This window comes from Ranitomeya imitator, chromosome 1 (genome assembly GCF_032444005.1).
Source record: "Ranitomeya imitator isolate aRanImi1 chromosome 1, aRanImi1.pri, whole genome shotgun sequence".
In the NCBI taxonomy this organism is placed as follows: Eukaryota; Metazoa; Chordata; class Amphibia; order Anura; family Dendrobatidae; genus Ranitomeya; species Ranitomeya imitator.
Genome location: NC_091282.1, coordinates 1,026,095,490 through 1,026,123,360, shown reverse-complemented (window position 1 = coordinate 1,026,123,360; position 27,871 = coordinate 1,026,095,490). Strand labels below are relative to the sequence as shown.

Below are 27,871 nucleotides of genomic sequence, written 5' to 3'. Positions count from 1 at the left end.
ATGAAAAGGACGACAGTGTTCCAGCAGTACAATGACCCGAAAACATACTGCAAGATTGGTGAAGAAGTGAGTATATCACTGTCCCTGTCGAGAGGTGGGAGACTGACAATGCAGTGATGCCGACATTGACATTATTTAATGTTTAGCTCCTTCACACCTGAGCCTGTTTTCACCTTCCTGACCAAACCAAATTTTACAATTCTGACCAGTGTCACTTTATAAGGTAATATTAATAACAATATTATTCTTTATTTTTATATAGCGCTAACATATTCTGCAGCGCTTTACAGTTTTGCACACATTATTAGTTATAACTCTGGAATGCTTCAACATATCCCTGTGATTCTGAGATTGTTTTTCGTGATACAGGGAACATTATGTTATTGTTGAATTTAGGTCGATATTTTGGGGGGTTTATTTGTGACCAAAATGTTCTACATAGATTAGAATACAGTAAGATGTTTAAAATAATTTTCATAAACTTACTGTCAGTAGGTTTCTCTCTGGGGCTATCACTGGTTTCTTTGTGACCTAGCATGAAAAATGAAAAAAAAAAAAGAAAACATTAAAATTACATTTTAAGGAGAGTCCCCATTGTACAAACTGGTGAGAATCAGAGTGGCTATCCTGAATTCGAAGGCATCACCCCCTGTCTCAGAGTGGCAATTACCTAAGTAAGCAGATTGTGAGATACTAACAGGTTTTATTCTTTAAAGCATGCCTGCAGCTCATTGTAGCTGGCCACATTACTGGATCCAAATAGCTTTATTCCCCCTGGTCTTCTACCATGCTGCACAGGCAAAGCTATGTTTGGACCAGCGGTGCAACTATGCTATTGATCCAAGCTGTACATTTACAGGAATGCACCACCCTCTGAAAGCAGTGCACATCTGAAGAAAAGAAGTTGAGAAAACCTATTAAGGGTATGTTTACACTGAGCTTTTTTTGCAGACTTTGTAGCAAAAATTGAAAAAAATGTCATACACACAAATCGTGGACCCATGCGCCACGGAGCAGTCTTACCCTGGACAGAAAGTGGCTAAGCAGCTACTTGGTTTTCGCTAGAGCTCCTGATGGTGGAGATAGGCTCAAGCTATAGGTAGCCACTAGGTAACACACCAAGGGCAGTCCCTGGAACACCAGCAGCTGACCTCAAGGGTCAGGTTTGCAGTCATGGACATGGACTCAAAGTCACTGGCAGGACAGGATCCTGGTACTGGTTGAGACAGTGCACATTCTGGAACATCGTACAGAGTGAATATTGGTACTGATTGGGTACCACCAGAGTGGGTTCAGGTACCACCAGATTGGTTTCACTTCAGACAATACAGGTTCAAAGAACAGGTTCTGGTTCAAACAGAATGCTTCAGGGTACAGAAAAAGACAAAATGTTTCAGGATTCAGGATCCTACAGGACAGTTCAGCATTCTGGATCAGGTTCAGTCAAGACAAATATAGCAACAGGCAATATGTTCAGGTACATACAAGTCGGGTTAAGGGTTCAGGATTAAGTTCAGGCAGAACTGATTATTATTATTATTTATTTATATAGCACCATTAATTCCATGGTGCTGTACATGAGACAGGGTTACATCAAAATACAAATATCACTTACAGTATACAAAACTAACAATGACAGACAGGTACAGAGGATTCAACAGTAGGTTCAGGTTCACACTGGGACAGATTCAGCAATAGGTTTAGGGACCTGACAACAAACTAGCGGGAACAAACTCAAGCTAAACATTATAGAGAACATTGTTCAAGCATATCCTTTCAGGGGACGATGCCTTAAGTACTAGATGCCTCCCAACTATTGGCTGGGAGATAATCTAGAGTGCTGTGCTGATGAAGTGACCGAGGGCAAGGTCGCCCATGTATATCCATGATCTGGCCCAGCAAAACTTCCACACTCAGATTCTATTTTAACAACCGTATCTTTACTGTTATACATTTTCTTTAACACAGCGGAACACAATAATATACAGTACAAAATATGCCTATTCACAGAGATAACGTGTAATAACAAACTGTCCCTCACTTTCCCTATCCACACGTTACCAGTTCCTATGTTCCAAGAGGTTATCTTCCCACGTCGCAGGCCTGTCTGTCACTGCAGCTCCAGCCGAAGAGAAAAACAACAGGGATTGAACAAAACTCCGTCTCTCAGGTCCAGACTGTAGTCCTTGGGGTTCAACAGGTAAGGGTGGAATGTTCGGCCTCTCAACAGAGGACCCGCTTACAGTTCATGGGCTCCAGGGTCTGTGAAGATGTCACCGTTGGGTGCTCCGCAGTGTGGGAGCTGGGAACAATCTGGATGTCGGCTTCCAAGAGATAGCGGTCATCCAGGCAATCTTCTATATCGCATCTACAGGAGGACGCCAGCAGACACAGACCTCTCTCTGCACACACCAGTTTCCCGGGCTTTCTCTTTTCCTCCCCTTCCTGTTCACATGACATCACAGGGGGAAGTTTTGCCAATACAGTTTGTCCCTCTGTAATCACATTTGGCATAGGTATAACTTCTGGCCACACGGGGGCAGTGTCTGTCACAGATTCTATGTCAATGATAACAGAACAGTCACAGCCGGCCAGCTCACTACACGCCCCCCCGCTTAAAGGTTGGCAGTCCCTGTCAACGACTGTCTCCAGGGCGGCGATGGCTGTGGAGGTTGTAGGACACGGCTGCGAAAAGGGCCACACATATTGGTCTCTGTAGGACTGTCCCGGGGGCACTCCTGCGGTGGTCCTCGTTGTCCGCCTAATGGGTGCTAGCCTCTCCCCCCGATCAGTCACCCCAGTCGGTAAGTCAGTCGAGGAGGTAAGGGGTTCAGACGTGTCAGTCAGGCGAGCAGGGGTAGGGATGTCTTCCACCTCTACATCCCCGGTATCGGTGTCTCCCACAGTATTAGTGATATCCATCTCTCTAGGTATTACAGGAGGGGAGTCAGGCTGAGAACGACAGGGGCGCAACATGTTGCGGTGCAGGGTGCGAAGGCTGCCGCTGTCTTCGCCTTGTACTTGGTAGACAGAGCCACCAGGGTACGGGTGTCCAATTATTCGATAGACTTCGGTCTCCCACTTGGGCCGGAGTTTTCCTTGCGGTTTCTTTATACGAACTAGGACCAGTTGACCCACACTCAGTAGGTCTTCTTGTACTGGAAGTGGATCAGCGTGGACCTGGTCCTGGATCTGCTGTTCCACCAGCCGGTAGACAGTTTCCATCCTTTGACGGTGTGCTTGTAGCCAGGAAGGATAGGTACCACAGGTGTCTTCATCAGAGTTAGACAGGTGTAGCTCATGGATGCCTTTGCCTGGGCGGCCAAAAAGGAGGGTGTAAGGCGTGTATCCGGTGACAGAATGGACTTGATTGTTATAGGCCCACAGCAGTTCTGGGAGGAATCGAGGCCAGTCGGGCTTTTTGTCTTCTGCTAAGGTTCGGATCAGTTGTAAGAGGGTCCGGATGAAACGTTCACACGCGCCATTCCCTTGCGGATGATACGGGGTGGTCCTGGACATCTTGATTCCATACATCTGCTGGAGTTCTTCAATGACTCGCCCTTCGAAACATGCCCCCTGATCAGAGTGTAGCCGCTCCAGACACCCGTAGACCCGAACGAAGTGCTGACAGATGGCCTGTGCAGCTGATTCGGCAGTCTGATCTTTGGTAGCAACAGCGACGGCGAATTTCGTGAAGTGGTCTACCATCACCAGACAGTACTGGTAGCCACTATTCGCCGTTCCAATCAACAGATAGTCCACAATCAACAATTCGAGGGGCCTGGATGTGCTAATAGTCTGGACGGGTGCACGCTGCTCAGTAGACTTGTGGAGTTCACATGTACAACATCCTAGGCAGACGTTTTCAACCAGCTTACGGAGTCCTGGGCAAAAAATGAATTGCTGGGTCCATCGGAGGGTCTTGTCTATGCCGAAGTGGCCATTCCTTCTGTGGGCTTCAGCCACCATCTCATGGGCCAGCTGCACCGGGACGACAATCTGCAAACATTCTTCCAGCATATGGGATAAAAGGGCCCTGCGATACAAGACTCCATCCTTCACGATCAGCCGATCCCATTGGGCAAGTAGGGCAGAGGTCCTGGTTGATAGTCGGGCTCTTACTTCGGAGGGTGGTTTCTCTTGTGTCTTCACGTACTGTTTCAGTAAGACGTGTTCAGGGTCTCGATCTTGAAGCTTGGCCCATTCTTGTTGGGACAGGGGGGACCCCACTATGGCTTCGATCCCGCCTACAGCATACTGGCGGCTATCTTCTATTTGTTTAGCTAGCCGGGCAAAGTCGGGCGGTTCATCTTCCTCCAACTCTTCATCCCGGTCCCCCACTGGCGAGGATGATGTCACTCTGGAAAGGCTGTCAGCATTCTGATTCTCCGTCCCCGCTCTGTATTTAATTTTGTATTGGAATCTAGAGAGCCTTGCCATCTTCACTGTTCCATTGCCCCTAGTTTGGCATTTTCTAGGTGGGCAAGAGGATTGTTGTCTGTCACGACCAGCACCTCCGCCCCTGTCAGGTAGCCAGCAAATTTCTCTGTCATAGCCCAGGTCAGGGCCAGGAGTTCCAGGCGGAAAGAGCTGTAGTTGACGGGGTTCTTTTCGGTGTCACGGAGGGATCTACTGGCATAGGCTATTACGCGTTCCTTGTTATCTTGGACTTGGGAGAGGACCGCCCCGAGACCTTGAAGGCTGGCGTCGGTGTATAACTGGAACGGCAGGGTGTAATCTGCAAATGCCAGAATAGGGGGCGATGTCAAAGCAGCTTGAAGTGCCCGGAAGGATTTTTCTTGGTCGGGCCCCCAGCTGATGCGTCGTCCTCTGGGACTGTTCGCGGTCCCTCGGAGAGTCTCATGCAGTGGTTCCGCAAGCCGGGCAAAGTCCTTGACAAATCGGCGGTAATAGCCCGCTAGTCCCAGGAAAGCCTGGACTTCTTTGATGGTAGTTGGTTGTGGCCACTCTCGGACAGCTGCTATCTTCTCTGGAGAGGGTTGGACACCTTCGGCTGAGATCCGGTGTCCCAGGTAATCGATCTCCTGCTGGAATAGACGGCACTTGCTGGGCTTCAACTTCAAGCCGTGTCTCTTCAAGCGCTGGAGCACTTTGCCAAGCTTGTGAAGATGATCCTCAAAGGTGGCGGAGTATACCACGATGTCATCAAGGTATATCAGCGTGAATTCGAAGTTGAAATCTCCCAGACAGCGTTCCATCAGTCTCTGAAAGGTCCCTGGTGCGTTACTCAAGCCGAATGGCATCCGGTCAAACTCATACAGGCCCATGGGAAGGATGAAGGCGGTCTTTTCTCTGTCCTTCTCACTCATGGGGACCTGCCAATATCCACTGGCCAAGTCTAGAGACGAAAAATATTTGGCCTTCTTCAGGGCGGTCAGTGACTCTTCGATCCGGGGGAGTGGATAGGAGTCCCGAATCGTGCACGCGTTCAGCCGACGGTAGTCTACGCAAAATCTCAGGGATCCATCTTTCTTTTTGACTATCACCACGGGTGCAGCCCATGGGCTCTGGCTCTCCCGCACCACTCCAGCGTGTAGCATAGATTCTAAGAGGCTTTTCACCTCCTGGTATTGTTGAGGTGGTATTTGTCGGTACCTCTCGCGAATAGGGGCAGTATCGCCCGTGGGAATCTCGTGTTGGATACTGGTGGTGTACCCGAAGTCGGTGTCATGCTTTGCAAAGGAGTCTTGGTGTTCTCGCAGTAGTCCCTCCACTTGAGACACTTCCTGTTTGGTGTACTGGGACGGGTCCAGTTGCACTTTTTCCAGTAATTTTCGCCCAATATCTTCATCATCTGCTTGAGCATTTATGGCTGAGACAGTTACCGTCCAGCCATCTTCTGTAGACGGGGTGAATTGTAAGGGCCCCATGGGGTTCACTTCTGTGGGTAGAGCATATACTCTGGCAAGTTGCGTGCCAGCTTCGAGGGCTACACCTATGTCTGCGGTGTTGTTCAGCCGGACAGGGACTCTTCCGTTCCTCACGACGGCTAGGGTTCAGGCGACCAGTGGGTTTAGCTTACCCCCACTTGGAGCCCTTGGCTCGATTAACACTTCAACTCCTTCAAGCTGTCGGTTGGTGTTAAGAGGCAGGGAAATGACTGTCTCTTTTTCAGCGGGCAAAGTAATCCGGGTACAGCGGGGCACCTTAATGGCTGCTAGGGGTAGTTGTTCCTTTGCCATCTGTTGGAGTCCAACGGTCCGGATTACGCGCTGGAACGCCAGACGAGTCGGTTTATGTTTCGTAACTTTCTGCCAGTACTTGGGCCCTTTTCTTGTCAACAGCATAAGATCCAGGTCTTTCAAGATATTCATTCCGATTATTACTGGGGTCTCGGAGCCGAAGCCTTCCTTGACAATGACGATTCCTCGTTTCCCTAGGTCTTGTCCGCAGGCCTTCGTATCCATCCAGGCGACTCCGGTTACTGGAATGGGTAGGTTATTAGCCGCAATTATCTTAATGGCGGTATCTGGATCACAAGCAGTCCTTGGTTTGAGGTACTTTTCATAAAACTGCTCAGAGATCGTGGTCACTTGCGACCCAGTGTCCATCAATCCTTGTACTGCAACTCCCTCCAGAATAACTTCAAGTGTAGGACTACTCGAGGCAAGAGTACTCCGTTGCTGGCTCTGTTTTTCTACACCCCATTCTCTGTCCCCCCCTGCTGCTCGAACCTCAGCTGCAGGGGTGTCTAGTTTAACGGCGGCCATTGTGGTGAGACCTGGCGTGGCTGCTCTGCTCGTGGATGTAGCTGATATTCTGTTCGTCGTGGTAACTGATGGTTTGTTCGTTGAGGACAACGATTCGCCCTATGACGAGGATCACCACATGACCAACACGGTCCTGCGGGACGGCTAGGTTGCATCTGCTGGTCTCTCTGTCGTTCTAGTGTTAACTGTGACACCTGTTGCTGTAAATCTGCTACCATCTGTTTCAGCTCCTCGGTGTCACTGTTGGGCTGTTTAACGTCTAATATGGATCTGCATGCAGCTCTTTGAGTCCCCACATCCATGACGGGTCCCCTAGAACGTTCTATGGCCTCCTGCTTGACTTCAGCGAAGGTGAGAGTCGGCGTCATCCGAATCAAGTCCTGTAGCGTACGGTTAAGATACTGGTCTCTCAGCCCTATAACGAATTGGTCTCTCAGTATCAGGTCACGAGGAGCTATAGTAGTCAGTTGTTCCCCTTTTGCACAGACTTGTTCAAGGAGTACCTGAAGGGCATTTGCATATTGGGGGATGTCTTCCCATTCAAGCTGTGTCCATCTAAAGAACAGGTATCGCAGAGTTCCCTGGTACGTAGTAGGTCCATAGGTCTTTTCCAGCACCCGCACCAAGTCTTCCAACGTACGCTGCCCCCTGACCGTCTCCAGTCTGACTGTCGTCCATGCCTCCCCCTCTAGCGTCAGTACCGCCATTTCTGCCAAGGTCTTAGGGTCAATATTATACATTTCTCCCAGTATCCGCACTTGTTCCGCCCATTCTGGTACGGGGTAGTTTCGCCCGCCAAACTTCCTGACCTGGTTTACAATGGACACCGGCGGCGGTTTCTGACTGTACACTGGGTGGGAATCTTGCTGGGCACAGATCCTGCCGACTACGCCAGATGAAGTGACCGAGGGCAAGGTCGCCAATGTATATCCATGATCTGGCCCAGCAAAACTTCCACACTCAGATTCTATTTTAACAACCGTATCTTTACTGTTATACATTTTCTTTAACACAGCGGAACACAATAATATACAGTACAAAATATGCCTATTCACAGAGATAACGTGTAATAACAAACTGTCCCTCACTTTCCCTATCCACACGTTACCAGTTCCTATGTTCCAAGAGGTTATCTTCCCACGTCGCAGGCCTGTCTGTCACTGCAGCTCCAGCCGAAGAGAAAAACAACAGGGATTGAACAAAACTCCGTCTCTCAGGTCCAGACTGTAGTCCTTGGGGTTCAACAGGTAAGGGTGGAATGTTCGGCCTCTCAACAGAGGACCCGCTTACAGTTCATGGGCTCCAGGGTCTGTGAAGATGTCACCGTTGGGTGCTCCGCAGTGTGGGAGCTGGGAACAATCTGGATGTCGGCTTCCAAGAGATAGCGGTCATCCAGGCAATCTTCTATATCGCATCTACAGGAGGACGCCAGCAGACACAGACCTCTCTCTGCACACACCAGTTTCCCGGGCTTTCTCTTTTCCTCCCCTTCCTGTTCACATGACATCACAGGGGGAAGTTTTGCCAATACAGTTTGTCCCTCTGTAATCACATTTGGCATAGGTATAACTTCTGGCCACACGGGGGCAGTGTCTGTCACAGATTCTATGTCAATGATAACAGAACAGTCACAGCCGGCCAGCTCACTACACGCCCCCCCGCTTAAAGGTTGGCAGTCCCTGTCAACGACTGTCTCCAGGGCGGCGATGGCTGTGGAGGTTGTAGGACACGGCTGCGAAAAGGGCCACACATATTGGTCTCTGTAGGACTGTCCCGGGGGCACTCCTGCGGTGGTCCTCATTGTCCGCCTAATGGGTGCTAGCCTCTCCCCCCGATCAGTCACCCCAGTCGGTAAGTCAGTCGAGGAGGTAAGGGGTTCAGACGTGTCAGTCAGGCGAGCAGGGGTAGGGATGTCTTCCACCTCTACATCCCCGGTATCGGTGTCTCCCACAGTATTAGTGATATCCATCTCTCTAGGTATTACAGGAGGGGAGTCAGGCTGAGAACGACAGGGGCGCAACATGTTGCGGTGCAGGGTGCGAAGGCTGCCGCTGTCTTCGCCTTGTACTTGGTAGACAGAGCCACCAGGGTACGGGTGTCCAATTATTCGATAGACTTCGGTCTCCCACTTGGGCCGGAGTTTTCCTTGCGGTTTCTTTATACGAACTAGGACCAGTTGACCCACACTCAGTAGGTCTTCTTGTACTGGAAGTGGATCAGCGTGGACCTGGTCCTGGATCTGCTGTTCCACCAGCCGGTAGACAGTTTCCATCCTTTGACGGTGTGCTTGTAGCCAGGAAGGATAGGTACCACAGGTGTCTTCATCAGAGTTAGACAGGTGTAGCTCATGGATGCCTTTGCCTGGGCGGCCAAAAAGGAGGGTGTAAGGCGTGTATCCGGTGACAGAATGGACTTGATTGTTATAGGCCCACAGCAGTTCTGGGAGGAATCGAGGCCAGTCGGGCTTTTTGTCTTCTGCTAAGGTTCGGATCAGTTGTAAGAGGGTCCGGTTGAAACGTTCACACGCGCCATTCCCTTGCGGATGATACGGGGTGGTCCTGGACATCTTGATTCCATACATCTGCTGGAGTTCTTCAATGACTCGCCCTTCGAAACATGCCCCCTGATCAGAGTGTAGCCGCTCCAGACACCCGTAGACCCGAACGAAGTGCTGACAGATGGCCTGTGCAGCTGATTCGGCAGTCTGATCTTTGGTAGCAACAGCGACGGCGAATTTCGTGAAGTGGTCTACCATCACCAGACAGTACTGGTAGCCACTATTCGCCGTTCCAATCAACAGATAGTCCACCATCAACAATTCGAGGGGCCTGGATGTGCTAATAGTCTGGACGGGTGCACGCTGCTCAGTAGACTTGTGGAGTTCACATGTACGACATCCTAGGCAGACGTTTTCAACCAGCTTATGGAGTCCTGGGCAAAAAATGAATTGCTGGGTCCATCGGAGGGTCTTGTCTATGCCGAAGTGGCCATTCCTTCTGTGGGCTTCAGCCACCATCTCATGGGCCAGCTGCACCGGGACGACAATCTGCAAACATTCTTCCAGCATATGGGATAAAAGGGCCCTGCGATACAAGACTCCATCCTTCACGATCAGCCGATCCCATTGGGCAAGTAGGGCAGAGGTCCTGGTTGATAGTCGGGCTCTTACTTCGGAGGGTGGTTTCTCTTGTGTCTTCACGTACTGTTTCAGTAAGACGTGTTCAGGGTCTCGATCTTGAAGCTTGGCCCATTCTTGTTGGGACAGGGGGGACCCCACTATGGCTTCGATCCCGCCTACAGCATACTGGCGGCTATCTTCTATTTGTTTAGCTAGCCGGGCAAAGTCGGGCAGTTCATCTTCCTCCAACTCTTCATCCCGGTCCCCCACTGGCGAGGATGATGTCACTCTGGAAAGGCTGTCAGCATTCTGATTCTCCGTCCCCGCTCTGTATTTAATTTTGTATTGGAATCTAGAGAGCCTTGCCATCCAGCACTGTTCCATTGCCCCTAGTTTGGCATTTTCTAGGTGGGCAAGAGGATTGTTGTCTGTCACGACCAGCACCTCCGCCCCTGTCAGGTAGCCAGCAAATTTCTCTGTCATAGCCCAGGTCAGGGCCAGGAGTTCCAGGCGGAAAGAGCTGTAGTTGACGGGGTTCTTTTCGGTGTCACGGAGGGATCTACTGGCATAGGCTATTACGCGTTCCTTGTTATCTTGGACTTGGGAGAGGACCGCCCCGAGACCTTGAAGGCTGGCGTCGGTGTATAACTGGAATGGCAGGGTGTAATCTGCAAATGCCAGAATAGGGGGCGATGTCAAAGCAGCTTGAAGTGCCCGGAAGGATTTTTCTTGGTCGGGCCCCCAGCTGATGCGTCGTCCTCTGGGACTGTTCGCGGTCCCTCGGAGAGTCTCATGCAGTGGTTCCGCAAGCCGGGCAAAGTCCTTGACAAATCGGCGGTAATAGCCCGCTAGTCCCAGGAAAGCCTGGACTTCTTTGATGGTAGTTGGTTGTGGCCACTCTCGGACAGCTGCTATCTTCTCTGGAGAGGGTTGGACACCTTCGGCTGAGATCCGGTGTCCCAGGTAATCGATCTCCTGCTGGAATAGACGGCACTTGCTGGGCTTCAACTTCAAGCCGTGTCTCTTCAAGCGCTGGAGCACTTTGCCAAGCTTGTGAAGATGATCCTCAAAGGTGGCGGAGTATACCACGATGTCATCAAGGTATATCAGCGTGAATTCGAAGTTGAAATCTCCCAGACAGCGTTCCATCAGTCTCTGAAAGGTCCCTGGTGCGTTACTCAAGCCGAATGGCATCCGGTCAAACTCGTACAGGCCCATGGGAAGGATGAAGGCGGTCTTTTCTCTGTCCTTCTCACTCATGGGGACCTGCCAATATCCACTGGCCAAGTCTAGAGACGAAAAATATTTGGCCTTCTTCAGGGCGGTCAGTGACTCTTCGATCCGGGGGAGTGGATAGGAGTCCCGAATCGTGCACGCGTTCAGCCGACGGTAGTCTACGCAAAATCTCAGGGATCCATCTTTCTTTTTGACTATCACCACGGGTGCAGCCCATGGGCTCTGGCTCTCCCGCACCACTCCAGCGTGTAGCATAGATTCTAAGAGGCTTTTCACCTCCTGGTATTGTTGAGGTGGTATTTGTCGGTACCTCTCGCGAATAGGGGCAGTATCGCCCGTGGGAATCTCGTGTTGGATACTGGTGGTGTACCCGAAGTCGGTGTCATGCTTTGCAAAGGAGTCTTGGTGTTCTCGCAGTAGTCCCTCCACTTGAGACACTTCCTGTTTGGTGTACTGGGACGGGTCCAGTTGCACTTTTTCCAGTAATTTTCGCCCAATATCTTCATCATCTGCTTGAGCATTTATGGCTGAGACAGTTACCGTCCAGCCATCTTCTGTAGACGGGGTGAATTGTAAGGGCCCCATGGGGTTCACTTCTGTGGGTAGAGCATATACTCTGGCAAGTTGCGTGCCAGCTTCGAGGGCTACACCTATGTCTGCGGTGTTGTTCAGCCGGACAGGGACTCTTCCGTTCCTCACGACGGCTAGGGTTCAGGCGACCAGTGGGTTTAGCTTACCCCCACTTGGAGCCCTCGGCTCGATTAACACTTCAACTCCTTCAAGCTGTCGGTTGGTGTTAAGAGGCAGGGAAATGACTGTCTCTTTTTCAGCGGGCAAAGTAATCCGGGTACAGCGGGGCACCTTAATGGCTGCTAGGGGTAGTTGTTCCTTTGCCATCTGTTGGAGTCCAACGGTCCGGATTACGCGCTGGAACGCCAGACGAGTCGGTTTATGTTTCGTAACTTTCTGCCAGTACTTGGGCCCTTTTCTTGTCAACAGCATAAGATCCAGGTCTTTCAAGATATTCATTCCGATTATTACTGGGGTCTCGGAGCCGAAGCCTTCCTTGACAATTGCGATTCCTCGTTTCCCTAGGTCTTGTCCGCAGGCCTTCGTATCCATCCAGGCGACTCCGGTTACTGGAATGGGTAGGTTATTAGCCGCAATTATCTTAATAGCGGTATCTGGATCACAAGCAGTCCTTGGTTTGAGGTACTTTTCATAAAACTGCTCAGAGATCGTGGTCACTTGCGACCCAGTGTCCATCAATCCTTGTACTGCAACTCCCTCCAGAATAACTTCAAGTGTAGGACTACTCGAGGCAAGAGTACTCCGTTGCTGGCTCTGTTTTTCTACACCCCATTCTCTGTCCCCCCCTGCTGCTCGAACCTCAGCTGCAGGGGTGTCTAGTTTAACGGCGGCCATTGTGGTGAGACCTGGCGTGGCTGCTCTGCTCGTGGATGTAGCTGATATTCTGTTCGTCGTGGTAACTGATGGTTTGTTCGTTGAGGACAACGATTCGCCCTATGACGAGGATCACCACATGACCAACACGGTCCTGCGGGACGGCTAGGTTGCATCTGCTGGTCTCTCTGTCGTTCTAGTGTTAACTGTGACACCTGTTGCTGTAAATCTGCTACCATCTGTTTCAGCTCCTCGGTGTCACTGTTGGGCTGTTTAACGTCTAATATGGATCTGCATGCAGCGCTTCGAGTCCCCACATCCATGACGGGTCCCCTAGAACGTTCTATGGCCTCCTGCTTGACTTCAGCGAAGGTGAGAGTCGGCGTCATCCGAATCAAGTCCTGTAGCGTACGGTTAAGATACTGGTCTCTCAGCCCTATAACGAATTGGTCTCTCAGTACCAGGTCACGAGGAGCTATAGTAGTCAGTTGTTCCCCTTTTGCACAGACTTGTTCAAGGAGTACCTGAAGGGCATTTGCATATTGGGGGATGTCTTCCCATTCAAGCTGTGTCCGTCTAAAGAACAGGTATCGCAGAGTTCCCTGGTACGTAGTAGGTCCATAGGTCTTTTCCAGCACCCGCACCAAGTCTTCCAACGTACGCTGCCCCCTGACCGTCTCCAGTCTGACTGTCGTCCATGCCTCCCCCTCTAGCGTCAGTACCGCCATTTCTGCCAAGGTCTTAGGGTCAATATTATACATTTCTCCCAGTATCCGCACTTGTTCCGCCCATTCTGGTACGGGGTAGTTTCGCCCGCCAAACTTCCTGACCTGGTTTACAATGGACACCGGCGGCGGTTTCTGACTGTACACTGGGTGGGAATCTTGCTGGGCACAGATCCTGCCGACTACGCCAGATGAAGTGACCGAGGGCAAGGTCGCCAATGTATATCCATGATCTGGCCCAGCAAAACTTCCACACTCAGATTCTATTTTAACAACCGTATCTTTACTGTTATACATTTTCTTTAACACAGTGGAACACAATAATATACAGTACAAAATATGCCTATTCACAGAGATAACGTGTAATAACAAACTGTCCCTCACTTTCCCTATCCACACGTTACCAGTTCCTTTGTTCCAAGAGGTTATCTTCCCACGTCGCAGGCCTGTCTGTCACTGCAGCTCCAGCCGAAGAGAAAAACAACAGGGATTGAACAAAACTCCGTCTCTCAGGTCCAGACTGTAGTCCTTGGGGTTCAACAGGTAAGGGTGGAATGTTCGGCCTCTCAACAGAGGACCCGCTTACAGTTCATGGGCTCCATGGTCTGTGAAGATGTCACCGTTGGGTGCTCCGCAGTGTGGGAGCTGGGAACAATCTGGATGTCGGCTTCCAAGAGATAGCGGTCATCCAGGCAATCTTCTATATCGCATCTACAGGAGGACGCCAGCAGACACAGACCTCTCTCTGCACACACCAGTTTCCCGGGCTTTCTCTTTTCCTCCCCTTCCTGTTCACATGACATCACAGGGGGAAGTTTTGCCAATACAGTTTGTCCCTCTGTAATCACATTTGGCATAGGTATAACTTCTGGCCACACGGGGGCAGTGTCTGTCACAGATTCTATGTCAATGATAACAGAACAGTCACAGCCGGCCAGCTCACTACACTACCACTTTAAGAAGTGAGTAGCACACACAATAAGCATGCCGACCGGAGACATGCGTGCCGTGTGCAGGCCCTGGGAGCAAGAAGCAATGGTAGGACAGAGATATGCTGCCAAGCGGCCGTGGCAGTGAGTATGTCACTGTCCCTGTCGAGAGGAGGGATATGGACAATGCAGGGATGCCGGCATTGGCATTATTTAATGTTTAGCTCCTTTACACCTGAGCCTGTTTTCACCTTCCTGACCAGGCCAAATTTTACAATTCTGACCAGTGTCACTTCATGAGGTAATAACTCTGGAATGCTTCAACGTATCCCTGTGATTCTGAGATTGTTTTTCGTGACACATGGAACATTATGTTATTGTTTAATTTAGGTTGATATTTTTGGGGGTTTATTTGTCACCAAAATTTTCTAGATAGATTAGCATACAATTTTAAAAATAATGTCCTTATACTTACTGTCAGTAGGTTTCTCTCTGGGAACAGCACTAGCTTCTTTGTGACCTAGCATTAGAAATGTATAAAAGAAAACAGATTAAATTTACATTTTAAGGAGAGTCTCCATTGTACAAACCGGTGAGAATCAGAGTGGCCATCCTGAATTTGAGGCATCAACCACTGCTTAAATTCTGATAACTGCTCATTGCCTAGTTTACCGACCACCCTACAGTCTCAGAGTGGCCGATTACCTAAATTAGCAGATAGCACCTCTAGCAGGTTTTATGTTTTAGAGCCTGCTTACAGCTCACTGTAGCTAGCCACATCACTGGATCCAAATAGCCTCATCCCCCTCTTCCTCTACCAAAGATGCCTGTAGTAGTGTAAAGGAGTGCATTAGCTGCCCTCACCCCTTGAAGATCTCATTGTACTGCTTCAAATGTTGCTTTATCTTTGTAGTGACCTGCACAGATAGCTGCAGACAGGGTTAAGGACTGAGGCCAGCCCAAGATCGAAGAAGTTAACAGGGGCACAAAGAGGAGTTGTTTGGGAAGAAAAAGACCTATGTTCCTGTTGCATGCAGATCTGCATGTTAACAGGTATCAAATAGCATGTTCTGAAGAAGAAAACCAGGATTATGTGGCAGCAGGATTTCTTATCTCAGGCAGGGGGCCTAGCAATGACTCATGCAAGCGGGTCTTAAGCAAACAATGTTGTATAATAGAAAAGAAGCTAGAGTGTAGCCAGGTATAAAGATCATAAAGGAAAATATAACTAGGTTGGGGCATAAGTTTTCCTGGGGAGAGTTGATGATGGGATGTGTTGGCAAAGCAAGTGTAGGGTGAGGCTAGGATGATGAATATGTCGTAGCAACATGGGGGGTTTTATGATATTGTTTGTAGTCATATATTAATATTTATATATGTGATAAACAGGGTTTTATTAAATTCCTATGGCTGGTGTACGTTTGTTTCTTCTCTCAGCTTTGCCTAAGGCCGTCTCTGGTAATGTAGGAGGTCTGTCCACTATGGGCAACCACATTAAGTACAGGAATATAGCTTGGACTATACTCTAGTTAATTAGTGTTGGAATTAGTCCACAGTTTGGAGGGGTTAGACCAGTTTTATACCAAAAGGTTTAGTTTAGTGGGGCAGTTAGAGTCTAGAACTCAGTCAAGTGCAAGTTTAGCGAGAAGTTTAGTCAATGAAGGAGAGTAGATTGGAGAGAAAAGCCGGACAAGACTTGAGGTCATGAGAGGGTATTGAGGTATTGTGAGCCAAACTCCTATCCCCCCTGTGAGGAAGATGTCAGTCAAGACACAGAGAAAGGAAAGGTTGGTGTTCCTCAGGGAAACTGATATGTCAGGAGGAACGTCCCTAAGGCCTGCTAGGACGGTTGGGCTAGGGATAAGTCAGACAGAAAGGAGACGAAAACTGATGGGCCAGGAACAAAGGAAACATGACTAAAATGGGACTATGGCTCATTATGTATGCTGCAGCTGTGTGTAACCGAATTGCACAATAAAGCTGGACTTGTTAGTCTGCACCCAAGGTCTCCTGTCTTGTATGAAGCTACAGCTTCCTGAAGGAACAGTGAGTAAAGAATGAGCTCCACCACACCACACACTCATGACTGACTCCTGTTTAGAAGAGGGGTTTCAGGGCAACTGGCGCTGGGCCTCTCTGACATTTCGGATAAAACGTAACCTTTATTAGGTCTTACATATAAAATCTGAAGATCAAATAAACTAAAACAATGGGGAAGAGAAACCAAGTGCCAATGTGACCCTCACCAAACACAGAATGGGGAAAACAAATATATACAAAAAAATGACAAAGTCACATTCCCCTGTATAGAGATAGGGTAGACAAACCATCAAGGCTATTGGCAACCCTCAGTAACTGCAAGCAGTGGTGTTCATATATAGCCAATAAGGTCTGTATGTATGACTTGGATCATAGAGCTAAACTAACCCAAAGTACTTTCTTAATATGTCATGAGTATGCTCTATATTGATCCAATGCCGCTAGATATAGGTCCTGTATACTATATATAATGGTGATTATCTCATTAATATACCATTAATAACAGAGCACATCAGCCAAAACAAACACGAAGGCTACAATGTGACCTAGAGCATGTACCAAGCTCATTCAAAGCGGCAATGACACATACACTGTGCATCATATGTGACTGTCAAATAACATGGCAGCGTATAGGAGGCATGTGAGCAAAGAATGACCATGCAAAGTGTTTAGAAAACCAACATCAGAACGGGACCATGCTGCCCCATGAAACCGATCATGAGCATCCCTCTGTGTGTATCAATACACTTCTGGTTCTTATGGAGAAATAGCCTTTGTTGTCAGACACATTAGTGTCAATCTCCATATAGCTCAAAAAATGATGGATGGATCTCACCCAATGTTGGAGAGCCTGATCCTGACTCTCAAAGGGTGAGACTGCCTCCGCTAGACCGTCGCGTCTCCCGACGCGTTTCGTCCAGATGGACTCATCAGGGGAGTATAAAGACCTGTAGCTGCTGCTTACCGAGCTCCCCGCTACTGTGCCATACAAATACTCCAAGCGTGTAAGCGCGCCCAGGAGACTCCGCCCCTGGCGTGTGACGCGCTTCCCATGCTTCGTTCCATACTTCCGGTATTACGGAGCTCCACAAAGCAGACAGCGCCGGGCGCCATGGAAACGGGACGCCAAGCCGTTCCCCTCCACGGACCACCCGGTACCATCCGAATTGAGACTCATGTAGCTGCGCACCGGAATGTATGTAGTGTAGGATCCAACAAGGGATCTTATATATTATATGCGAGTGAATTATATTCCATGTCAAAAAGGACAAATGGCCAGACAACATACACCGCATATAAAAAGATGGACAATATCTTATCATAGCAGTCGCATCTACCCTATGATATGGTCCAGTATTCTACAGGCTCCTTTATTTCAAACAGTATTTTCAAGGTAGATAGCACTAGAACACACGGCACTCAGGGCAGTATTTTCAAGGCCCACAGAGGCCAAACACGATCTCCTATACAAGAAACGATCCTAGTAAAGAAAAAGATGATGAAGGACTTAGTGAATATACCGAAATCGGCATGCTCAAACCAAGGCAAAAGTTGCCGGGGGAGATAATGAACCAGACTAAATCGTCCCTGAGGGCCCAAAGGGCACATATACCTGAGAGATGAGGCAATGAGAAAGAGGAGAGAGACATCCCATATATAGACTGCAAAAAAGTAAAAAATATAAATAAAAATAAAGATAAGAAAAATGCGAGACACCACCGAACAATGAGCCAAAAAGAGATGAAGGAAGGCCCCCTATTGCACCCCTATATGACTCCTTATCTCACTGTACCCTACCTGTCGCGGAGGTTGGCACCCTAAAGAGACCCTGCGCAAATGGCGCCCCCACTCAACGTAGGCTGACCCTGCCTACCTGACCCTATTTACCCTAATACAGATAGACAGGGGTGAAAAAAATAGCCATGTGCTCCTGGAATGTAGGTGTATATATAATATACGGGGCAGAAGGTAATGTGCCTAAGTAGTTGTAAACACGCTTATAAACCTGCCTATCGCGGGGGTTGGCACCCTAAAACCTGACGCCTTGGCGCCCCCACTCCTCGACGGCTCTCCCTCCCTAAATGTCCCTAAGATAGCATAAAAGACATAAAAAAATGTGTTGAAGGGGGAGCAAATAGGGTACTTGACAGAAACTCTATAAGAAGCAGCTGTAGGGTTGTAACTCATTAAGTCCTAATGGTTGGACCGTTTTTAAATAGAAGATCCATCTGCTTTCTTTTTGCAAGATTAATTTATCCCAGTCTCCTCCTCTCGCAGGTGGCTGTATTTTATCTATTCCCACAAACATGATTTTTTTGGTGTCACCCTGATGGAAAGAGTTCATATGGGTTGCCACTGGGGTTTCTCTCTTATTAACAATGTCTCGGAGGTGCTCTCCCACCCTCTTACGAAACTCTCTTTTGGTTTTACCCACATACTCCAAACCACACTCGCACTTTGCTTTATAGATAACGCCTTTTGTGCGGCAATTAATGAAGTGCCTAATGGAGTATGTGGTGCCCGTTACACTACTCGAGAATTCCTTTGCAGTCTGGATAGAGGAACAAGCCTTACAGCTGCCACATCTAAAGCAGCCTATAGTATGGCCAAAGTATGGAGTCAAATTACTTTTTGGGTCGTAATGGCTGTGAACCAACCTATCCCCCAAAGATTTTCCTTTGCTGTAGGTAATTTGTGGATATGGGGCCACATGTTCCCTGATGTCCTTATCCATTAGGAGGATTGGCCAGTCTCAGGCAACAACAGCCTTACAGAGAGACTGGGAATATATGTGGACAAAATCTTAAAACCCTTTGTGAATGCGTTGAACTCTTATGTGCGAGACACCACCGATCTTTTGGGCAAATTAGATGGTATCTATCTGGAAGATGATATGATACTAGCCAGCATAGATGTAGAAGCGTTATACTCTTCAATACCACATGACAAAGGTCTGTTGGCTGTGAACCATTACCTTGGCACAAGGGGTACACAATATGAGAGACACAACAAGTTTGTATTGCAGGCCCTAGAGTTCTGTCTCACCAAGAATGTGTTCTTGTTCGACCGCAAGTACTTCCACCAGCTCAGGGGCACCGCGATGGGGAGCCCTTGTGCACCTTCGTATGCAAATCTGCTCCTGGGCTGGTGGGAGGAAACAGTGGTTTTTGGAGAACATGCCTCCGGTCCAGATGAGAGGATAATATTATGGTTAAGGTACATTGATGATGTGCTGGTCATCTGGAGGGGGTGCCTTGATGATTTTGGTACATTCGTAAAAGGTTTGAACAAGAACAATATTGGCCTACATTTTACTTACGAGGCCAGTCCAACAAAATTGGCTTTCCTGGATATCTGTATTGAAAGAGGCAGGAACGGTGCTATTTCCACTAAAACACATAGGAAAGATACAGCTACCAATTCCCTCCTTCGGTGGGAAAGTAATCACCCGGCCCCACTTAAAAGAGGGATTCCCAAAGGCCAATATTTGAGAATTCGGAGGAATTGCTCTGATCCGGTCTCTTTTCATGAACAGGCCAAGGATCTTCGAGGCAGATTCTTGAATAGGGGTTACCCCGAGGGAGTTTTAAAAAAAGCCTACAATGATACCATTGCAAAAGACAGGAAAGATCTCTTAACAACTAGAGCAAAATCGGATAATGATACGACTATTCGTTTTATCACGAGGTATTGTAATGGGGCAAGCGACATCAGGGACATTTTTCAGAAACATTGGCCAATCCTCCTAATGGATAAGGACATCAGGGAACATGTGGCCCCATATCCACAAATTACCTACAGCAAAGGAAAATCTTTGGGGGATAGGTTGGTTCACAGCCATTACGACCCAAAAAGTAATTTGACTCCATACTTTGGCCATACTATAGGCTGCTTTAGATGTGGCAGCTGTAAGGCTTGTTCCTCTATCCAGACTGCAAAGGAATTCTCGAGTAATGTAACGGGCACCACATACTCCATTAGGCACTTCATTAATTGCCGCACAAAAGGCGTTATCTATAAAGCAAAGTGCGAGTGTGGTTTGGAGTATGTGGGTAAAACCAAAAGAGAGTTTCGTAAGAGGGTGGGAGAGCACCTCCGAGACAATGTTAATAAGAGAGAATCCCCAGTGGCAACCCATATGAACTCTTTCCATCAGGGTGACACCAAAAAAATCATGTTTGTGGGAATAGATAAAATACAGCCACCTGCGAGAGGAGGAGACTGGGATAAATTAATCTTGCAAAAAGAAAGCAGATGGATCTTCTATTTAAAAACGGTCCAACCATTAGGACTTAATGAGTTACAACCCTACAGCTGCTTCTTATAGAGTTTCTGTCAAGTACCCTATTTGCTCCCCCTTCAACACATTTTTTTATGTCTTTTATGCTACCTTAGGGACATTTAGGGAGGGAGAGCCGTCGAGGAGTGGGGGCGCCAAGGCGTCAGGTTTTAGGGTGCCAACCCCCGCGATAGGCAGGTTTATAAGCGTGTTTACAACTACTTAGGCACATTACCTTCTGCCCCGTATATTATATATACACCTACATTCCAGGAGCACATGGCTATTTTTTTCACCCCTGTCTATCTGTATTAGGGTAAATAGGGTCAGGTAGGCAGGGTCAGCCTACGTTGAGTGGGGGCGCCATTTGCGCAGGGTCTCTTTAGGGTGCCAACCTCCGCGACAGGTAGGGTACAGTGAGATAAGGAGTCATATAGGGGTGCAATAGGGGGCCTTCCTTCATCTCTTTTTGGCTCATTGTTCGGTGGTGTCTCGCATTTTTCTTATCTTTATTTTTATTTATATTTTTTACTTTTTTGCAGTCTATATATAAGATTTCTCTCTCCTCTTTCTCATTGCCTCATCTCTCAGGTATATGTGCCCTTTGGGCCCTCAGGGACGATTTAGTCTGGTTCATTATCTCCCCCGGCAACTTTTGCCTTGGTTTGAGCATGCCGATTTCGGTATATTCACTAAGTCCTTCATCATCTTTTTCTTTACTAGGATCGTTTCTTGTATAGGAGATCGTGTTTGGCCTCTGTGGGCCTTGAAAATACTGTTTGAAATAAAGGAGCCTGTAGAATACTGGACCATATCATAGGGTAGATGCGACTGCTATGATAAGATATTGTCCATCTTTTTATATGCGGTGTATGTTGTCTGGCCATTTGTCCTTTTTGACATGGAATATAATTCACTCGCATATAATATATAAGATCCCTTGTTGGATCCTACACTACATACATTCCGGTGCGCAGCTACATGAGTCTCAATTCGGATGGTACCGGGTGGTCCGTGGAGGGGAACGGCTTGGCGTCCCGTTTCCATGGCGCCCGGCGCTGTCTGCTTTGTGGAGCTCCGTAATACCGGAAGTATGGAACGAAGCATGGGAAGCGCGTCACACGCCAGGGGCGGAGTCTCCAGGGCGCGCTTACACGCTTGGAGTATTTGTATGGCACAGTAGCGGGGAGCTCGGTAAGCAGCAGCTACAGGTCTTTATACTCCCCTGATGAGTCCATCTGGACGAAACGCGTCGGGAGACGCGACGGTCTAGCGGAGGCAGTCTCACCCTTTGAGAGTCAGGATCAGGCTCTCCAACATTGGGTGAGATCCATCCATCATTTTTTGAGCTATATGGAGATTGACACTAATGTGTCTGACAACAAAGGCTATTTCTCCATAAGAACCAGAAGTGTATTGATAGACACAGAGGGATGCTCATGATCGGTTTCATGGGGCAGCATGGTCCCGTTCTGATGTTGGTTTTCTAAACACTTTGCATGGTCATTCTTTGCTCACATGCCTCCTATACGCTGCCATGTTATTTGACAGTCACATATGATGCACAGTGTATGTGTCATTGCCGCTTTGAATGAGCTTGGTACATGCTCTAGGTCACATTGTAGCCTTCGTGTTTGTTTTGGCTGATGTGCTCTGTTATTAATGGTATATTAATGAGATAATCACCATTATATATAGTATACAGGACCTATATCTAGCGGCATTGGATCAATATAGAGCATACTCATGACATATTAAGAAAGTACTTTGGGTTAGTTTAGCTCTATGATCCAAGTCATACATACAGACCTTATTGGCTATATATGAGCACCACTGCTTGCAGTTACTGAGGGTTGCCAATAGCCTTGATGGTTTGTCTACCCTATCTCTATATAGGGGAATGTGACTTTGTCATTTTTTTGTATATATTTGTTTTCCCCATTCTGTGTTTGGTGAGGGTCACATTGGCACTTGGTTTCTCTTCCCCATTGTTTTAGTTTATTTGATCTTCAGATTTTATATGTAAGACCTAATAAAGGTTACGTTTTATCCAAATTGCTATTCTATATTATTTTCCTCTTGGATTTGGTACCCAGCTGCAATACACTCTCTGACATTTCCCAGCAACTGAGACAGGGCAGAGAAGTACGCCTACGCAGGAGAGCCAATTCCAGGGATTGATGAAGAAGCAGGAGGGTGGCGTTGCAAGAAGATGGAAGGCACCCGACCCGGACCCACGACACCTATCGGACCAGAATGCACAGGACCGCCCCCCCCCCCGGTGAGTACTTGCAGGTCGGACCAGGGGCTCATCTACAGCATTATAGAATGCTGTAGATAAGCCCTGTAAGGCAGTGGCCAAATCTCATAGCGGCAAAATCTGCTGACAGGTTCCCTTTAACTGTTAATCTTCAAGCGTGCACCATCTTCTGTATAGCAGAAAGCCTGGTGCCTTGGAGTAGTGCTCTCATGACCAAAAGAAGTTGAGAATGGTGGCTCAGTGGTTAACACAGCTGTCTTGCATATGTATGTTCTCCCCGTGTTTGTGTGGGTTTCCTCTCACACGCCAAACACATACTGATTATGTATTTGAGTAAAATAAATATTGTAAATTTAAACCTACTAAATATATGTTCACACTGAGGTTTTTGGAGCAGAAACTGAGCAAAAACTTTCCAGAACTTGCTCAAAAACAGTTTCTGCTAGTTTTCTGCTCCAAAAAGTGAGTAAAAAGACTTAGTGTACACATAGCCTTTAAAGCTTTGAAGAGGACTGCCCATAGGGAAGCATAACATGCCTTTTGGTGCATAATCATAATTAAAAGTTGGCAATATACTTTTTAACACAGCTGTAGCCTGTGTTTGGCATCATCGAGTTATTAAAAGTACTGCAGTGAAAAATGTTTCAAATGACACATATAAATGTGACTGAAAGATGTAATCATAAAACGCCATCGGTATGTTGCTCTTTTCCCCAAATTGTGCTATACATATTTTAGCAGACAATTTAATTTTCACAAACTTACTGTCAGTAGGTTTCTCTCTGAGGATAGCAGTAGTTTCTTTGTGACCTAGCATTACAAATGTATAAAAGAAAACAGAGTAAAATTCTATTTTAAGGACAGTCCCCAATGTACACACCAGTAAGAATCAGAGTGGTCATCCTGAATTTGAGGCATCATCCAGTACTTAAAATCTGATAACAGTAATTAGCAGAGGACGTTTAAGAGTACACTATGTAAGTATTGGTGTACAAGAACAGCCCCCTGACAAAGCCTTGGGTGAAATGTGCCTTGGGGCTGGTGGGCCAGCACATACGCACTTTACCCCTACATATCTACATACCAACTTGATGTAAGTATTTTACTTGATCTTTTTTTCTTGGCTAAAATGGATGTAGCAATAATCAGAGCAATTGTCCTTGACTAGGGGTATATTTTTTAGGGACTCTTTTTAGGCCCAGCTATTCATATATTGTAATATACGGTATATATTTCTGTTTTTTAAAAAAAAAGTTTGTACTTATGTACTGGCTTCACCCTTTTTTACGAATACTCTTTTTGCACCTTACCTACATCTGATTATATATATTTCATTTTTAAAAAATATTGAAATAAAATGTGATGTTTTATGAGATCTGTTTTGCACTCTGTGTCCTCATGTTGGTTTTATGATTTACCCTAGAGTGCTTGTCTCTCTATAAGGGATTTTTGGTTGTTCGTTTTTTGTTGTTTAGAACGTGAGCCTAGTATAATTCTACAGACAATCATCTTGGCCATCTCATATAAAAATTTGACTTACAACTATTTTGCACATGATTAGTTATGAAGATTCTTGTCATGTCATTGCATTGTTACTGTTTTGCTCCCGGTGGTGAAAAAATCTTTTTCTTCTTGTATACTTCAAATTACAACCTGTTCTTGCATTCCCTAATAGCTCAGTGTATTATTTGGTTGATTTCCTAGCGAAAGGACACTGGGAGAGATGGGCGAACCCAAACAATAAAGTTCGGAGTCCGTACCAAACACCTACTTCTTGGGCATGGATCCCGAACATGGACTTCACCAGGAAGTCCGTGATACTGTTCGGGTTCGGCACCCCGAACACAGGGTGTTTCTCATTCTGTAATCTGCATGACAGAATGAGAAACACCAGCAGCAAGATTATTTCCATGAGTCAGAGCAATGGGGCTCCCATGCTGTCAGATGATATTGTGAGCCCGCAGCCGTGATTGGAGGCAAAAAGTTTACCTCCAGTCACAAATGCGTGATCTGAGGGAGTACTACTCCCATAAGCCTACGTCTGCTGTCACTGATAACTGCAAGAGCAGGCGGCCACTGATGGTAGTATTCATCAGCCGGCACCTGCACTATAAAGACCAAATTTTTTGTTTTATAAGACTTTCCGGATTATAAGACGCACCCCAAATTTGGAGGAAAAAAATGCAGCCTGCAGCAATGGTACCAGTAAGTTACATTTGTATTATATGGCGCACCCTCATTTCCCCCCCCCCCAAAAAAAAAAAATTTGGGGAAAAAATGCATCTTATAATCCAAAAAATACGGTAAATGAATTTTAAAAAATAGTGTAGCTTTAGCATGGCTGATAATTAAGAATAGAGCGGTCCTCGTACCCAAACCAAACTTTTTTTTAACTGTTTGGCTGGACCTGAACATCAATATGTTCGCCTACCACTAGTCACTGGTTCAAATCGAGGAGCAGCCATGAAGAAGATTTGTCAAGGAAAGAGAATCAGCGTCATCCAGCTCATCAATGGTGGTCTCTCGGCCAAGAAAATTGCTAAACAGCATCATGTGAGTGCCATAACAGGTGGCAGAATACGAAATGAAGTCCATCTATTAAAAAGTCAAGAAGTGGATGTCCAGGCAAAAATATCGGAGGTAGATCATCACAAGGTCTATCAGTTCTGGCAAGACAAACAATGCAGTGTAGGTGGCTCATATGCTTCGTAATAGTAAGATTATAGATGTCCATAGAAGCACTGTGATATGCACCTTATACAAGTCTGGAATAGTGGCCCGAAAAAAGGTGTAGAAGCTAGGGTTGAGCGACTTTTAGTTTTTTAGGGTCGAGTCGGGTTTCGTGAAATCCGACTATCTCAAAAGTCGAGTGAAATCGGCCGATTATGGTGAAAAGTCGGGGATCGACCGAAACACGAAACACAATGCAAAGTCAATGGGAAATCTTTTTTTTTTTTTCTCTCTCTCTCTCCCCTCCGTCCCTGAACAGAAAAGCTGGTGTTACACATTGCAAATCGCTACAGCGCACAAGCGACAAGATGGCGATAGGCATCCACGCCCCTAAGACCTATGTCATCACTCTGCCCACGCTCCTTCATTGGCTGAAAAAATGGCGCCAAACGCGTCATACGAAACGCGACTTTGGCGCGAAGATCGCCGACCGCATGGCCGATCCCACACTACAATCGGGTCGGGTTTCATGAAACCCGACTTTGCCAAAAGTCGGCGACTTTTGAACTTGTACGATCCGTTTCCCTCAAGCCTAGTAGAAGCCTCTTCTTCAATTTCGTCAAAAGAAACGTTGATTCTAGTTTGCAAAAAAAGTACGAAAAGTGGACAGTAAAGGTTTGAAATAGATGATTTGGAGCAATGAGACAAAAGCCAATAGACCAGGCTCTGATGGGTGCAAATGGGTTCTGGTAGACACAAGAGAAAAAATGGCTAATGGATAAATAAATTAAAGGAACTGTCGAGTTTGGTGGAGGAAGCCTGATATGTATTCTTTTCACAGCCAAAGCTTTGGATACTTCACCAGAATCGATGGTGCTCTTAATGATGAGCGATATGTGAGTATCCTACGAGACAAGTTACCTTGTACATTCGAGTACTATGGATATGAAAAGGACGACAGTGTTCCAGCAGTACAATGACCTGAAAACATACTGCAAAATTGGTGAAGAAATAGTTCAATGACAATAAAGTAGAAGATCTGGATTGGCGGCCACAGTCCCTTGACCTCAACTCAAAAGAAAAACTTGTGAATAGAGTTGAAAAAAAAAGCTGTATACATACCCAAGTGAGTCGAGCATTCACATACAAAAAATGTTTATTAAGCTCACCCATAAACTGAAGTCTCGCGGTAGTGCAGGTACATGAGAGCCTGTGTCGGCAGCAGGAACTGAAGATAACTTGGTAGAAAAGATGTCCAGCAAGAGATCCAGAGAGGTAAGTGTTAAAAACAACTATTTCAAAAAATGATTAATAAATTTAAAAAATAAATAAATTGTGCCATGTTAGTAAGAAATACATATCCGTGGGAAAGCACTAGACTGGCTGTATATACTCGTGTATAAGCCCAGATTTTCAGCACATTTTTTTGTGCTGAAAACGCCCCCCCCCCCTTTCCTTGGCTTATACATGAGAAATCCAGCAGGGGAGGGGGAGGGGAGCGGCGGAGTAGTGGCAGGACCGGCTAAGAGAAGACATCATACTCAACCTCCTCGCGCCGTCGCTGCATCTCCGTCCCAGCGCCGATGGCTCTTCCTGTGTTGAGATGCAGCGAGGGCATGAGGAGGGCGAGTAGGACATGGGGGAAGTGAGCCATGCATACAATGATGGGACGGGGGGTGAGCCATGCAGGACCGGGGTAGCCTTATGGGAGCGGGGGAGCTATGCATACAAGAGGGGGAGCCACTTATACCAGGACAGGACGGGGGAGCCACACATAGCAGGACAGCGACAGGGGGGACCCACACATAGCAGGACAGGGATGAGGGGACAATGCATACTCAGCTTATACTAGAGTCAACAGGCTTACTTAGTTTTCCGTGGTAAAATTTAGTGCCTCAGCTTATACTCGAGTTGACTTATACTCGAGTATATACGGTACTTATTCTTAGTCATAGTATGGTACCATGGTTCAAAACACGTCAGTCTGGTGCATTCCCAGTAATATGCATTTTTTACTATCATGACACACAAAAAAATAAGCTTTTTTAAAATAAATAGTTGTTTTTAACACTTACCTCTCCGGCTCTATTGCTAGACATCTTCTCTACCAAGTGAGTAGAGCAGTATGCACCAACTTTGGGAATGTGAAGAAGAAACCTGGGATTAGATTTCAGTTGATATGCTTCAATTTGATTAAGAGCATGTGTAGAAGGATTCAGGTACTGTTCAAAGGCAAAGATGGATTTACAAAATATTAACAAAATAATAATAGCTAAAATGTAGGTTTTTAGGAGCAAGACAGTAATAAAGCAGTTACATTTTTATAAACTGAATCATATGCAAAATAGTTACAAATCAAGTTTACGTATGAGATAGCCAAGATGATTAAAAATAATTTATAAATACATATATTGATGGTAGTCTCATGTGCAAATCAGTAGTGGATGGTGAGATATGGAGCCAGAAAGTCAAAAGTTCA

At 46.9% G+C, this 27,871-nt stretch overlaps 1 protein-coding gene across 8 annotated transcripts in view; it reads right to left on the bottom strand.

Annotated features, from left to right (window-relative positions):
- LOC138656775 (uncharacterized) overlaps positions 1–27,871 on the bottom strand; it is a 304,597-nt gene that overhangs the window by 188,531 nt on the left and 88,195 nt on the right. For all 8 annotated transcript variants that reach the window (XR_011316968.1, XM_069744017.1, XM_069744011.1 and 5 more), the window contains exons 3-5: positions 23,488–23,532; positions 14,619–14,663; positions 487–531 (exon numbers count right to left, since the gene is read on the bottom strand). Coding sequence is in view for 7 of the 8 variants with exons in the window: in XM_069744017.1 (XP_069600118.1) it covers positions 487–531; positions 14,619–14,663; positions 23,488–23,532 (135 nt within the window). In the remaining variant the exon portion in view is untranslated. The remainder of the gene's footprint in view (positions 1–486; positions 532–14,618; positions 14,664–23,487; positions 23,533–27,871) is intronic.